Genomic DNA, 16,252 nt, shown 5'->3' with positions numbered 1-16,252 from the left:
GAGGGAGCTCTTCTTAATATTTTGACACCAAAATCATGTCGATACACCTTACCGACTGCGAGTAAAGCCACCCACGCTTTAACTTGACAGACTGTACGTACACGTATTTACAGGGTGATTACAAACATTCATAAAAATATATCTTACAACACAAATTTTTAAACGAGATAATAATTTTTTAAACAAAAAAATTAATTTTCTACTAAAAGAGATGAATTTTCAACAAAAAAGTTCATCTTCACTCAAATAGTCTAATTTTCTACCAACAGCTCATTTTTTCCTTAAAAAATTCATTAAAACTTCGTATTTCTGGCTTTTATTCAAACTAAAATTGTTTTAAAAAATTACGGCTTATTGAGCGTGTGCATTCTATAACAACCTTAGATCTCGGATTTGCTCTCCCAGTACCCTGTGCCTCGCGTAAACGCGGAAAAATTTCCGAAATTTACCAACTTCGGAAATACATTGCGAAAAAAGATGACTTTATGCGGCTCGACGAGCCGCACAAGTTTAATGGAGAAATTTTTTCATCAAATTGATAGATTTTTTTACTAAAAATTAAAAACCGGAAATTTTCATTGCACCGAAATCAATGACTTGTTAAAATAAACTCGCGAAAACTCGGCTTCTGTTCAACGAAATGATCTCGTTTTTTTTCCAAATAGAAAAACCCCTGCCGATGCAAATTATGTTTTAAAAGTATATTTCTTATTTATATTTGCAACATAAAATTATTGCAAACCATTACTGTCAGGAATCGTTTCCTCAGACTTTGACGGACCAAAATCTGCAGGAAGTTTCGCGGACAACAACTCCCAGTGGCAAAGTTGTTTCTTGATGTTTTACTCGACTCCAGTCGACCGACGCCCTCGTACCGACGTCAGTCGTCTAGAACAGAAATTTACTGTTCACAATGGCACACAGGTCGCATTTTTTAACCGTTTTCAAAGTTTTTTTTTTAATGCTCAGCATTAAATTTGTATGAGAATTTCCGTTTGAGATTTTTCAACTTTTGTCATTGAGTAAACAATATATAAACAAATAATGTGAAAAAATAGGCGTTTCAGCGTTGTGAATTTTTATCTCAAGAAAAAATATGGAAAGAGACTAACCATCAGCTGGAATTATTGAAACTCAACATTTCTCTTCACAATGAGCTACAGAATACGAATAAAGTATTATTTTCAAAATGCCACTATCATAAGTCTGTTTTATAGGGTCCTGAAGAAACTCTATAACTGAAAAAATGAGTTTCGCGGTTTTTAGGTGCTAATTAGGATTTTTTAGTTTTTTCTTTAATGCAAATATTTGCTAATATATGAAATACAACTTCATACTTATAATAAGATGCTTACAAAAATTGTTTAAACAATTTATCATTGTTTTCAGGAACTTTATCTTAGAATAGAGATAGAAAGTTGTGGTGTTTCAAAACTTTTCCACTTTTTGTCCAATTTTCAATTAAATTTAGTTGTTACTTAATTATTGTACACAAAAATAATTGTTTCAGAAATTCTTATTATTGTTAATAATATTCAATTTCAATAATGCTAGAAAGTTACAGGTTTTTCGGAACTCTTACATTTTTGTCCACTTTTTACTAAGTGATGTAATAGTTCATGCAAGTTAAGAAACAGTCTTATTTAAAGAATTGTTAATTGTTTATAACTATGTTTTCACAAAGTAATGCTAAATATATGCTTTTTTCCTGAATATTTAGTTTTTCTTTGACTTTCTAAGTATAAAAAGAAAATAATAAGAAAACCTAAAAAAGAATCATTTTTAAAATAGTATTGTATTGTTTTAAATACTTTTTTGCTTTTTTATAATAAAAAAAAATAATTTCAACAAACAAGCTATCTTAGACAAGAGGCAAAAACAGATAATGAAATATAATATAGGAGTAGATGGGAGGACTAGGCCTGTAAATAAATTGTGAAAGTTTTGTTTTGAGTTACACAAAAAAGAGAGATATTGTTTGAATTATGATTCTTTATAAGGTTTATGCATTACCTTTTTATAACTAAAAAGGCAAATCAAAATTAAACATTAAAAAACAGCAATTTTCTTGCACTAATCTAAGAGAATATAGTTACAAACGATAATAAATAAACATTTTACAACAACAAAAACCTCAACTATCTAACATCAACATTGAAGAAGATAGTTTTAAGCAATAATAATTTGTTTCAGCAATTAGGTTTGTTAGTTTTTTTTAATTGATACCTGACTCTAAGTACAAAGTGGAAAAAAGTTGAAAAATTCAGAAGCAACCGCATTTTTTCAGCATTATTCAAATGAAGTGTCATTAACAATAATAATAAATTATATAAAAAATTAATTTTTGAACTTTCATTAAATATCAACCGCACTCTGACAGGAAATGTTGTTAACACTAATTATCACCTAAGTTGAATTGAAAATTGTATAAAAAATGGGAATGGTTTGAAAAAAACGCATTTCAAAAGATTTCCAAAATTATCCAAACAGAATCTGGAAGATTTCAAGGTACATTTTTAAAGATGTCTAAAAAAAGTCGAAGATTTTTAAGAAGTTTGAAATGCTTCAAAAAGAGGAAAGATTATTCTTGAGATTCCTGGAAAATATTTTTATGAAGTTTAATTTTAAAAAATAATTATTAAAGAAAATCTGAAAAGCTATCAAAACATTTGAAAAAATTTTCAAAAATTTCGAGAACATCTGGAATATGAAAAGGCAATTTTGATCATTTTGACCTTTTTTTTAATTTTGGAAATAGTGCGAGTCAGTTTAAAATATATCTTCCAAACTTCTAAAAGTCCTAAATATCTATTAAGGCCATGTGACGAGTGGGTCACGTGACCAGATTCCTACCTTACCGCCACCTTTCTTATTTCCCAACTTATTTTCACACGAAGCGCCAAATCAAGTTGAAAATTTGGGATAATAAATCAGAGGCACCAAGAAAGGTGGGTCTGGCCCTAAACATTAATAATTATAAAAAAAAAAACAAAAAAAAATTATTTATAACGAAAAACTTTTTTCATAATTATACACATTTAGAACCAGACCCACCATTCTTAGTGCTTCTTGTTTAGTATCCCAAATTTTCAATTTGATTTGGCGTTTTGTGTGGATATAAGTTGGGAGATTAAAAAAATTGGCGGTAAGGTAGGAATGTGGTCACATAACCCACTCGTCACATGGCCTTAAGCTGACTAGAATTTTAACTCGTACTTTACAATATCCTGAAAAATAAAAAATAAATACTTTCATGACATATATGTGACGTGCGCCGAAGAAAGGGGACTTACTCTGAAAAGTGAGATTTTTCAAGGCGAGCGGTCGAAGTCGACCCGAAAGACCCGACTTTTAGGAGAGAGGGATGACTCACGAAAACTTCCCTCTCCACTTACCATCGCATTCTCACACATATAGTGGCATCATAGACTCGACTCATGGACAGGGTATAGATGAGACGCGGAGATGTAGTGGTAGTGGTGGGAGGTGTTTTACGGGATCTCGACCTCTCGAGCGAAAGCCCGATTTCTCAGGTACCTAAAAACTCAAATATCAACAATAATAACGGCCGGAAATTTTTATCGATGGTTTCATTAAAAAGAGTAACTCAAAAACTGTCGAAAGGTGTAAAAACCTCGATTTAGATTTTTTTAGAGTAAGACCCCTCTCTTCTGCGCACATCACATGTATATAATTTTCAAATTTTGTTTTTAATTTTTTCAAGAATATTTATATAACCTTAAAAACAAATAAACAAATAAATCTAAAAAGAAATATTTATTTCATTGAAAAGAGCAGAGGAAAGATTCACATTTAAGAAAAAATCCAGCACACTTCTTCTACGTACATAAGAGAAGGCAGTTATAAACAATAATAAATTAATTAAAGAACTATTTTTGTTTAATTTACATTAATTATTACCATACTAAGTGAAAAGCTGATAAAAAGTTCAAAATTTCAGAAAAAACCGCAACTTTCCAGCATTATTCAAATTAAGTATCATTAGAAAAATTATTAAGTTATTTAAAAAATTAATTTTTTACATCAATTAATTATCCACCTCACTCTAATTGTAAATTGGACAAAGTTACAAATTTCAGAAAAAACCGCAACTTTCTAGCATTATTGAAATTGAATATTATTAAAAATAGTAATAAATTGTTTAAAAAATTACATTTGTTAACAATACTTAAGTAGAACCTAAGTTTCATTGAAAATTGGGCAAAAAGTGGAAAAGTTTTGAAAAAACCGTAACTTTCTATCTCTATTCTAAGAGAAAATTTCCGAAACAGTCATAAATTGTTTTAAGAATTTTAGTGAGCATCTAATTATGAGTATGAAGTTGTAGTCCATATATTAGCAAAAATTTGCATTAAAAAACTAAATAAATCCTAATTAGCACCTAAAAATCGCAAAACTCATTTTTTCAGTTATAGTTTCTTCAGGACCCTATAAAACAGACTTATGATAGTGACATGTTGAAAATAATCCTTTAATCGTATTTTATAGCTCATTGTGAAGAAAAATGTTGAGTTTCAATACTTCCAGCTGATGGTAAGTCTCTTTCTGTATTTTTTCTTGAGATAAAAATTCACAAAGCTGAAATGGCCATTTTTTTCACTTCATTTGTTTATATATTGTTGCTCAATGACAAAAATTAAAAAATCTCAAACGAAAATTCTCTTACAAATTTAATTCTGAGAATTTCAAAAAAAAATTTGAAATCGGTTAAAAATACGACCTGTGCGCGATTATGACTAGTAAATTCCTATTCTAGACGACTGTGGTCGGTACGAGGAGATCGGTTTACTCGAGTCAAGTGCGCGCGCGGCAATAAAAAATCGCCTACATCTCTTAAACAAAAAGAACAATTTAGCTAAAATTTCGTTAAAGTATTCCTTAAACATCAAGGAACAACTTTTCCACTGAAAGTTGTCTGTCCGCGAAACTTTTCTACAGACTTTTGTCGGTCAAAGTCTGAGGAAATGATTCCTGACAGTAATGATTGAAATAATTTTTATGTTGAAAAAAAATGTCTTCATGAAAGTTATGCGGCTCGTAGAGCCGCATGTAGTCATATTTTTTGCGCAGTGAATTTCCGAAGTTGGTAATTTTCGCAAATTTGTCCTCATTTACGCAAGGCACAGGGTACTGGGAGAGCGAGTCCCAGCGCTAAGGACGTTATGGAATCCACACGCTCAATTTCTGAAGTGAAAATAAAATGGAAAACTTACATCAACTATTTTTAAATAAATAATTACGTTTCTAAACTATTCTTTCTACAATAAATTTATATTTCTTTTCCAACATTTTTTAGATATAGCAATATGGCTCATTTTTTTGATTTCATAAATCAAGTTAAAGATTGAGTAATGTGCTTGACTTTAAATTGAAAACATTCTTAATATTTTTAATTTATCACTGAATAAAAACATCTTGTTTCCTTTATTTCCAGTAGTTTACAGTAGTATATACGTATAAAATATGCCTTGAATTTGATTATGCACATTTTTACGAAATAAAAATATTGACAAAAATAATCTTCAAAGTCAATCATTTATTTTTTATTCGCTTTCATAAGTATTAACAATTTTATCTTTTTAAAGGAACTACCTATGTAAAATATCTTGTTTTTCCTTGCTTTGCTAATATTATTCGCCCCATTTTCTTGATTTCTTTTTCTCTTTCTACCTCCACTTAGAGTTTCTGTGAAACTCGACATTTACTTTTTTAGTTATTTATTTTTAATATTTATAGATATATTTGCTTAGGAATCAAATTCAATGTTCTCTAAATTCTAAGACATGCGTAATACTTTCCTAGTTAATCTTCAAAATGAATTTAAGATGCGCTCTTTTTTTATTTACGTTACGTTTCTAATGTACACCTACTTTAAGGGACAGTGTTGACAAACATAGTTGCATTCTAGCGGGCTAAATGCCGCGGTGCAACCGGCCTCCGAAGTTATTGTCTGTCACGCGATCGGTCAATGCTATTTGAATTATCCCATTTTGTTAACTAATAATTCAATTAAGGTAATACATTTCAGAAAACTTCATTATATCCTAATCAACATTCCTTTCGCTGGAAGATTGGGCTTACTTAAAATTCCCTCGATGAACGAAGCTTCTGAAAATTGTCCAACTTATTTTGATACTACTTGCCAAACAAAAATTATAACTTTTTTATTTAACAAAATCAATAAATTTTCAATTACACATTATCTTAAGAACAGTTGGAAGGACAAGCTCTCAGATTTTCGTCTTAAAAGATAAAGAACTTTATCTTTCGGAACGAGATGATGTGAAAATATTTAGTAAATTTGCTGGTCTAAAAATTATTTTTTTTTTTTGTTTTGAGAGAAACGGTAAAAGATGCAACTTTTTTGGCGAGAGATGTAACCTTCCAAAATTTACTTTACATTTTTTTACAATTTTTTCATTAAAAAAAAATTGAAAAAACTTAGTATTTTATAAACAAAAATATCGTCCCCTGTCATATTAAATTGAATATTTTTATATTTTACTGTATTATATTACTTTACAAAGAATCAGAGCAAATCAGCAGGAAAATAAGAAGTTGGAAACGTCCTTATGTGCTACAGGTCCTTTAAGTAATATTTAAGCGTGCATATTTACAAGAGCCCTCCCTTTAAAGCCAATCAACCCAATTATTACAAAAACAAAATTGGAAAAATGTGTAAAAATTTGTAAAAAAAACGTTATCCTTGTCAAAATTGCCCAGTCTGGCGAGAATCATCCATATATTTAATAAAAATGTACAACAACACATACTTGAAACTTCCTCATACTCTGATACAGTCGTCCCAAATTTCCGTAATGTTTCGCGGTCTGTACATTTTTTTCTCCGAAGGCTGTTTTTGCCAATTGCAGAGCAGATAAATGAAGACACTCGGACTTCAAAAGGAGATCTTGCTCTGATAAGGGGGCCCCAACGTTATCTAAAGCTATTTCTTCCAATATTAAGGCCTTTACTCGTTTTGCACTAGCCAGCATTAGATGTTCTACAGGCAGTAATTTGTCCATGATTTTGATAGCCTCTCCAGCATGAAAACTAGCAATAAATATGCGGTCAGATTGTAAACATACACAATCCAAAATTCACAATAATTTGAATAGAAATACATAAAATGTATCTTTAATCACCTTGCTTGTTCAAATTTTCCAGAACTGTATTCGTGCACGTATAAAGCATACGCTAAGTCTTCATGTGCTATCGCTACTAGTAGGTTCGCCTTTCCAAATATCGATTCCCTTAATTCTAATGCAAACTGAAATCAAAGATTGATCAGGTTAAAAGGAATCTGAACTTTTCATATTTGATTAAAATTAATTTTTACCTTATAAACCTGGACACTATTGTTGATACTGTCATAATTCAACAAATAAAATCCGTAGTCAATTAAAACATCACTGTATATTGGATGATCCGTTTCGAACACATCTCTTGCAAGATATACAGCCTGTTTAATCAAAAGCCCAGCTTTTTGAAATTCTCGTTTTACCACACACGATTTAGCTGCCTGACGCAAAACGTCAATTTTTATTCTCGCCGGAAGTGAGGGCTTTAACTGTTTAAGCGCTTCTATACTCCACCTTAACAATTCAAAGATTTCAAACAAAATAATAGTTTCTTACTTTTGCAATCGTTAAATAATCACATGATTTTATTAGTGCAAAGGACACTTACGTATAGGCTCGGTCGTATTCACTTCTAATGAAAAAAAGTACACTAAATTCGGCATAAAGAGCGGCATGATTGGCCTCTGTATGTCCCGCAGTTTTTAATTTCTCGATGGTACAAATTGCTAATTGGTAAGTTTCAGCGGCAGCTCTGAATGCACAGTATGATGCTTGCGCATGAAGTAATCTGAATCACAAAAAACCTTTATGCTAACAGTTCTTTAGGCGACAACAACATTTATAAACAACAGATTTGGAATATTTTTTGCAACCAAACCAACTTGTTAATCCTTAACAGATATTTTTAAATCTTTTTAAGGTAATCACAAAACGTAAGAATTTAATCTGTTGATATGGTGGCTCGTACTGGCTATGCAACTTACTTGTGACAACAATCTAATGTGAGACACCAATTTGTTAAGTTCTCGTGATCAGCAACACACAAATCCTTGCAAGCTACAAGCACCTTCTCACTTTCTGAATACCAACCCGCTTCGCTTAGAAACCCGCCTAATTTAAGACCTAGCTTTATAATCTTCTCTCGCGCATTAGCATTTTCTCTCACACTAAGACAGCAGACGTTATAACTAATGGCCAATTCGTTGCAGACTCTCATTCCATGATCCATAAGAGCCTTTTAAAAACATAAATATATTATTTATTTGTCAATTCCATTGAACGAGATTATTTTCACGTAAATTGTAGTAAATTATATTTAATTCTCTAAATAAAATCATTAGGGCAGTACTAATACCTGAAATATTTGTAATAAATGTATACGCCGATTTGCGACTTTGAGCATCAGGGAAAAAGTTTTGAGATCGCTGAACTCCATCCCAATTAAACACAGTCTCTTTTCTTTACATAGCTAAAAACAATAAAATTGAAATGCAATCCGTTGAAATATAAAAGTAACTTTCACTTCATATAATAAATAATAATACAGAATTGGGAAAATTGCTACTAGCGTTAATTTGCATGCTTATTGGGTTATTCCAGTAGAATGCGATAACAAAATATGGTTTATTTTGATGCCTCTATGCAATATAAGTCTTTTCGTTGACGAAGCCATTTACGGAAGTATTTGGGGTTGGGTCAGGAAACAGTGCCCATCACCCTAGAGTTCGGGGTGCTGAAAATAATTTATATGAAAACGCGCTCATTTTCAGTGAACGAATCGACTCAAAAACGACTTGCTGTACTGCTACAATACCAGCATTATACCTATTCGCGGAAGCTTTGCGGCGTTTATGTGCAGTCTCTGGTGCCAGAAACGTTTCGCATCAGTCTTTGCGAAAATAAGCTATCTACCTCTCAAAAACTGGATATGAGTGCAGAGCGCTGTCTCTTAGAAAGATGATAACAATTTCAGGACAAGAAGGATCATTAACAACCAGGTTTCTCCTTAGCCCCAATATCTACTTAAAATGGATGGCTCTTTTCGTAAGGATATTTCAGAGGCCCAGCGCAGTAGAGGATTTTTTGAGAGGTATGAAAGGTCCCGAAAACATTAGAGTTAAAAGAAAATACCAATAATATCATCCGCCCCCAGGAGTTTTCCTAAAATCTCATAACATCTGAAGAGGAATATCTATTAATTACTGCCGAAGAAGTGAAAAAAGAATTTAGTGGCACGAAGAATTTTTCCGCTGCAGGACCAGATGGTATCAAGATCTTCTGGCGGAAGAAGTTGACTTCTACACACCAACATCTGGCCCGCATATTCACCTCATACCTAAAGACGGAGATGCTCATTCCGCAGTGTCTGGTTTTAGGACGTACTATACTCCTACCGAAGAAAGGCGACTTGTCCAACCCAGAAATTACAGGCCAATAACTTATTTAAACACGTTATAAACTAGTTCAATAGCTGTTCTAAGCAACAGGATTTTTCTACGAGTGGAGCCTGTGTGGAGAGAGATGTGAGAACGCGCCTCAAAAAAAGGTGTAACAGGCTGTCAAGAGAACCAGCTGATTGATAGGTGCGTCTGCAAGTATGCAGAAGCCCATCAGCGCGCCCTGTCGATGGCCTGGATTGACTACTCGAAATGTTTCTATTCAAAATCTGTTCCTATGTCTGTTAGAACGCTTGAAGGTTCATTTCACATAGTTAAATTCATATAAAGATTGATGCCCTTTTTGAAAACTAGATTTACTATCTCATCTGGAAATTATCGTGTGACAACGAACAACGTCACCGTCCAGAGAGGCGTCTTTCCTGGCAACATAATGAGCCCTCTGCTTCTTTACACTACACTTCTGCCTCTATATCTCGCACTACGAAATTTTCCTGGGTATTTCTGCGGAGACACTAATTACCTCGAACATAATGTCACTCATTTATTTTATATTGATGACCTGAAGATCTACGCCTCTGGTGCAAGAAAACTTCAACTTGCTTTAAATATCGTTGTCGAGTACACAGGAGAGATTGGTATGGACTTTTGATTAGACAAATGTGCCAAGATTAATCTGAAGCGAGGAAAGACTACTGGCGCTCCCGAGAATCCTGATCTTATGGATGTGTTATTAGACATCTGGACACTGGAGATACCTATACATACCTGGGCGTGCATCAAAGCCGCATTCAGAACGTAACACCAGTGAAGGATTCTTTCTGAAGCAGATATAAGTATCTTCTACGACGGATTTGTTCTTCAAAACTGTCGGCGTTGAACAACGTATCTGTCACTAACATATTTTCCGTCTCAGTTCTATTCAATTTGTTTGGGGTCACTCCATAAACGAAGATGGAGCTTACGGCCCCTTATATTGGCACACGTAAGGTCATGCATATGCATAAGAGCTTAAATATCAATTATATCTCACGCCAACAAGGCGGACGCGGACTTCTGAATGTTGAATGTCTTGATAACCGAATTATTCTGAGTACAGCTTAAATCGTTGCAAATAACAAAGATCTATGGTCATAGAGGGACGTAGAAATTATGTAATTGATTAAACTTTGTATTCTTTATGCAATAAATAATAATTAATTGTGTACAAAAAAACGGATTTATTTGCCAACCAATACAATAAATATCGAACGTTTTCGATCAATTGCTAAAGATAAAATCAATCTACACATAAAAATCAATTTTCCAATTCTATTATATGCAAATAATAAAATATATTTCTATTATTCATAATCAATAGATAAGGTGGAAATTGAATAATATGCACAATAAACCTGGAGGATACTTTTTATCAGAAATCAGATGAAAACTATGGAAGGCAGTTGAAAACTACGTGAAAGCTGCAAATGAGTTTGTCGATTTGAATTTTTGACAGGGATTTCATGCATTTTCATTTTCAAAAAATAAATTGAAGAATCAATTTTAAAATAATATTATTTTAAGCAGTTTTAAGCAAGAAACAATAAAAATTGAAAATCGCGAGAATAATGCAATGCTTTTCAAATAGGATGGCCGCTGGGCCGGGAATTTTATTAGACCCTGGAAATGACAATGAATATATTTCTTGGCCGCAAATTTTACAAAAGTTTAGAAAAACCAATCAGTCACAGTTCAATTTCAACAGCTTTTAAAATTATTAGTTGAATTGTTATCTTTTTCTATTTCGATATCATTCAGTTTATAATGCGTAATTCCAAAATCTTCTATTTAAAAAATTTTCCATTTTAGATTTTTATTTTAAAGCGCAAATTTTTAATTTCAAGAATTTTAAAATGCAATCTTGAAGACTTAACGATCCGTTAAATCCGTTTAATACGTTAAGTCCGTTTGAAATCCGTTTTAAAACCCTCTAATAGGGGGGTTTTCAATAAGAGCGTTTGAGAAGCCCGATTATAGCTATAACTAAATATATAGATAATTCTTTTTGCATTATAAAATTAGGTTACAAAGATACAGTGATTTATGCCAAGATCTTTGCAATGGAAAGATCTGTTTAATTTGTCATTATATATAATGGTAAAAGGACTTTCTTCTATATCGACTCAGGTATGAAAATTTAAATAAAATAACCGACAGTGATATGCACGCCATCATACATTTTCTCTTAATTTAAAAGTTGTTTACACGAAGGGTAGACAACGTTTCATACTTAAATTAACTCACCTGAAATGTTGCTTAAAGGTAGATATAGTCATATTTGGCACAAATTGCATAGTCTCATACACGGCATATTTTACATATAGTCTCATAGACGCTCCTGCCAGCAAATAGACTTATAAGCATGCAGTTCAGTGTCTCCAGAACGTGGGATTTTTCGGCCCCCACCACTCTCCCATCTGGGAGCGACACATTCAAACGTAGCGTGTCGGTGAGTCGGCTCTGCTACATGTTGCGTAGGCCAAACTTCTGTAGAGCCGAAAATGCACGAGCACGAACACGAGTCCCCCCGACTTCACGATTCGTTTTCGGTGGCAAACTGGCTATTTGGAGGAGTTTTCAAGTAAACTGAATTTCGCAGGGTGTCAAGAGAATGAAAGTTCAGGCAATTTATTGCGCAATTTTGTTGCACATTCAAAAAAAATTTATTTTGGTTAAAAAAATGACCTTTCAAATTTGCCTAAGTTTAAGAGATATTCAGGAACTTTGAAACGATTGAAAAATAGTTAAAATTTGTAAAGATGTGTGTTAAAGAATTTTGTAAGGTTTCACGAAAATGAAGAAAATTCTTTGAGGTTTCTACGAATAATTACTATCATTTTTTATTTTGAACAAATAATTTTAAAAAATTCAAATACATTTTAAACTATGTTTAAAATTCTCAATAAAGAATCTGAAGATTTTAAGACAATCTTTTTCATTTTGCCGAATTTCAAAAAAAAAATCAGGACAAATTTAAATAGTTTTTAATGATTTTTAATGATGATTGGTAGGAAAATTTGTAATGACTTTTTATTTTAAAAAACGTACTTAATGAGAATATTAAAAAAGGTTTTTAAACACGTGAAAGAATTTCCTAAAATTAAAAAGAAGACTGTAGAAGATTTTAAAACAAAATCAGAAACTTACATTTTTAAAGAATTCAAACATAAACTTTAGAAACTTTAAAGGAATTCCGAAAGATTTTAAGGAGGTAAAACTGTTTTTCTTAAAATTCCTGGGAAAAATTGAGAAGATTATGAGTAAATTTTTTCACATCTTGAATTAAGGAACATAATTCTTATTAGGCCTTCTCGTAAAATATTGTTACACAATTTTTTTAATTATATGTTGCTTTAAAAATCTACCTTTAAATTTGAGTAAGTTTAAGAGATATTCAGAAATTTTAAAAGGATACAAAAATAGCAAAAACTTGTAAAGGTTTTTCAAGAATTTGGTAAGTTTTCATGAATATGAAAAAAAAATATTTTAGGTTCCTATAAATAATTAAAATAATTTTTTATTTCGAAAAATTAATTTTATAGGAGATTATTTTAAAGCATTTCAAAACATTCAAAAAGAGGTTAAAAATTGTCAAAGTATCTAAAAAAGTATAAGGCCATTTTTTTTAATTTTGAAAAATAAAAAAAAATCAGGAAAAATTTGAATAATTTTTAAAGATTATAAAACCTGAGCAGATTAGAAAAAAAGAATTATTTTCCTAATTATCATGTGAACATTTTAAATGATTTTTTACTTTGAAAAATGTGCTTTAAAAGAAAATTAAAGAAGATTTTTAAACACACCAAACAATTTCCTAAAATTTCGAAAAAGAGTGTAGAAAGTTTTAAAATCAACATTTTTTAATTCGATAACATTACAAATTTTTTAAAAATGTAAATAATCGAATAAATTCAATAAATATTGAGTATAATTGATGAGATTAAAAAAGAATTTAAGCTTCAAAAGAGTTTTAAAAACGTTGGATAAACTGTTTTAAAAAACTTAAAAACTTAAAAATACTTGTAGAAAAATAAGAAAGATGCGCCTGGAAATTGTGTACAATTATCAGCCTTTAAGATTAAAATGATTTTTTTTAAATTACTTTCAGCACATTTCTTCTCAAGCAGAATTCCCGCTTTTAATCGCAAGAGGTTCAATTATTTTCAATCAGATTAAGTAATTACATAAATTTTGAAAATTAAGAAAAGATAACTTGGAATAAGTTGAACGAGATTTAAAGAATGTTTATTTTAATTACACGTAAAATTTGTTGAATTATTTCTAAAAATTTGGAAAGATTAAAAATTGTAGTATTTAAATACACTTAACATTTAAGATTTGTATATTAAATTTTGATAAGATATAATAGATATGTATGTAAAATGAAAAAATAATATTAAAAAGTCGATAAACGAAGGACTTTCAGATAATGAAAGAAACTCCTTGGGGAAAAATGTAAATAATTGTTTTGGCATGAATTCTAACAGAAAATTGAAAAAAGATTACAAAACATTTTTTATTTATTCATAAAATGTTTAAAAAGTACGTAAAATATTTTTACACAAAATGTCGTAATTTTTCCATATCACTTAACTTTAGAAAAATTAAGGAACATAATTCTTTCAAATTTGAGTAAGTTTAAGAGATATTCAAAAATTTTGAAACGATTCAAAAATAATTAAAACTTGTAAAGATTTTTAAAGGAATAATTAGCATAATTTTTTATTTCAAACAATTCATTTAAAAATATTATTTTTAAACATTTAAAAACATTGCAAAAGATTTCAAATATTCTTAAAGCATCTGAAAAACTTTAAAGGCATTTTTTTAATTTTGCAGAATTAAAAAAAAATTAGGAAAAATTTGAATGAGTTTTAAAGATTAGAAATTGAAAGTTCTTACAAGATTAGAAAAACATAATAATCAAGTAAATTCAGGAAGTAGTTGGTAGACTTGATGAGATTCAAACAAAATTTAAACCTAAGAAGTGTTTTAGGAACGCAAGATAAACTTTAGGGACTTTAGAAGAATCTCGAAAGGTTTCAGGAGAATAAACAAAGTTTCTTAAAATGCTTGGAAAAATTTAGCAGATTATAAGGAAATTTTTTTCTACATTTTGAATGATTTTTTTTAATTTTTGCGATAAAAACTCAAGAGAGTTACCAATATCTTGTAGAATTTCAAACGTTTTAAATAGATCATAAATTTTCCTAAAATTTTTTAAAATCCTATAAATTAAAAATAAAGTCTTTAAAATCTCCTAGCATCTTTTCTGACACATCTGATATATTCGAAAATCTTTTTTTTTAATTTTCTTAAGAATCTTATACCAATTATTTACATATAAATTTTTAAACAAACTGATAATACTTATTTTCTTGTATATGAAATCTTTACATAAATCCAATAAAATTTATTTTATGAAGAAATACCTCATGATTATAAAAAGAGAAAAAAATTGTGAAGGTAAGTCTTTGTAACATTTTAATAACTAATGAACATATTTTTAAATTATCTTTCCTTGATTCTGGCCGAGGGTTATACATGGTACAAAAAGCCGTCGTGAAATTTAAAATAAAAACTCTACTCTCTATACATTAATTTTTTTAATTAAAAATAATAATACTTTTATAAATATTGCCAAAATTTATTTGAATATGATACACACTGATTTTTATTTTAAAAATTCCTGTAAATAGCTGGTGTTTTACCAATTTTACGATATTTGTGTACCATGTTTGACCTTAGGGAATATATTTCAGGAATAAAATTATAAAAATATATCCATTAGTTAATGAAAGACTTATGAAGAATCGCCTTCCAAATTATAGTTAAAATTGAAGAAATAGATATTCTTCTTCTCGTTTTTCAGCATATGATTTTTCATTAAACGTAAAGCAAATTGAAATACACTTGAAAAATAAAAATAAGAAAGTTCAGAAATTCAAAAAGTTTTCTTTTCAGAAAATTCCACACATTTTTTAATAAAATTCCTTTCCACGCCACATCCAAAGGAAAATTTTACAACATTTTTGTGAAATGATTAGTCTTTTGAATGAGGTCAAGTTAATAAATTTTTGGCTTTTTCTCTTTAAATCCTCAAAATTGTGATTATAGCCTAAAATGGCATGAAAAAAGATGCATCAAAAAAGAACCTAGAGGACTTTAAATTATTTTATTTTATTGGATTTAAAAAAATATTAGAAAAATTCGAGTCTTCTTAAAAGATGTTTAGGACATTTAGAAGTTTGGAAGATATCAATGAATATTTTATACATTTTGGGAAATTTTTTTCAATTTTTTAAATAATTCTAATACGTTTAAAACAAAATAAATTCCAAAAAATATTTTTAACTTACTACATTTTTCTTAAAATTTAAAAAAGCAATGTCATGGCGCGTGAAAGTTTCAAAGAAATAAATGCATCAATCCATCTCAACTCTAATGATACCGCGCTTCCTAGAGAAGACCCAAACTACGACAAGCTACATAAAGTTAGGCCTCTCGTTGAAGAACTCAATAAAAATATAAAGAAGCACTATAGTAACTCGAGACTCTCACAATAGGTAAATCTATGATGCTATTCAAAGGACGTTCATCTCTCAAGCAATATAATCAGAGCTCACAGACCTGAAACGCCGCAACGATGCCGCACGAGGGGAATCGTCCCCCGCCAGGTGCCAGATCGTGGATGAAATTTACCCCCACCATACC

At 30.3% G+C, this 16,252-nt stretch overlaps 1 protein-coding gene across 2 annotated transcripts in view; it reads right to left on the bottom strand.

The window, feature by feature from the left end:
- LOC117175663 (amyloid protein-binding protein 2) overlaps window positions 1–16,252 on the bottom strand; it is a 58,480-nt gene that overhangs the window by 8,707 nt on the left and 33,521 nt on the right. For both annotated transcript variants that reach the window (XR_004467471.1, XM_033365389.1), the window contains exons 2-7: window positions 8,458–8,571; window positions 8,087–8,337; window positions 7,711–7,890; window positions 7,361–7,616; window positions 7,167–7,291; window positions 6,795–7,074 (exon numbers count right to left, since the gene is read on the bottom strand). Coding sequence is in view for 1 of the 2 variants with exons in the window: in XM_033365389.1 (XP_033221280.1) it covers window positions 6,795–7,074; window positions 7,167–7,291; window positions 7,361–7,616; window positions 7,711–7,890; window positions 8,087–8,337; window positions 8,458–8,571 (1,206 nt within the window). In the remaining variant the exon portion in view is untranslated. The remainder of the gene's footprint in view (window positions 1–6,794; window positions 7,075–7,166; window positions 7,292–7,360; window positions 7,617–7,710; window positions 7,891–8,086; window positions 8,338–8,457; window positions 8,572–16,252) is intronic.

Source organism: Belonocnema kinseyi, chromosome 6 (assembly GCF_010883055.1).
Source record: "Belonocnema kinseyi isolate 2016_QV_RU_SX_M_011 chromosome 6, B_treatae_v1, whole genome shotgun sequence".
In the NCBI taxonomy this organism is placed as follows: Eukaryota; Metazoa; Arthropoda; class Insecta; order Hymenoptera; family Cynipidae; genus Belonocnema; species Belonocnema kinseyi.
Note: the sequence above shows the minus strand (reverse complement) of the source record. Positions and strands in the feature narration are given on the sequence as shown.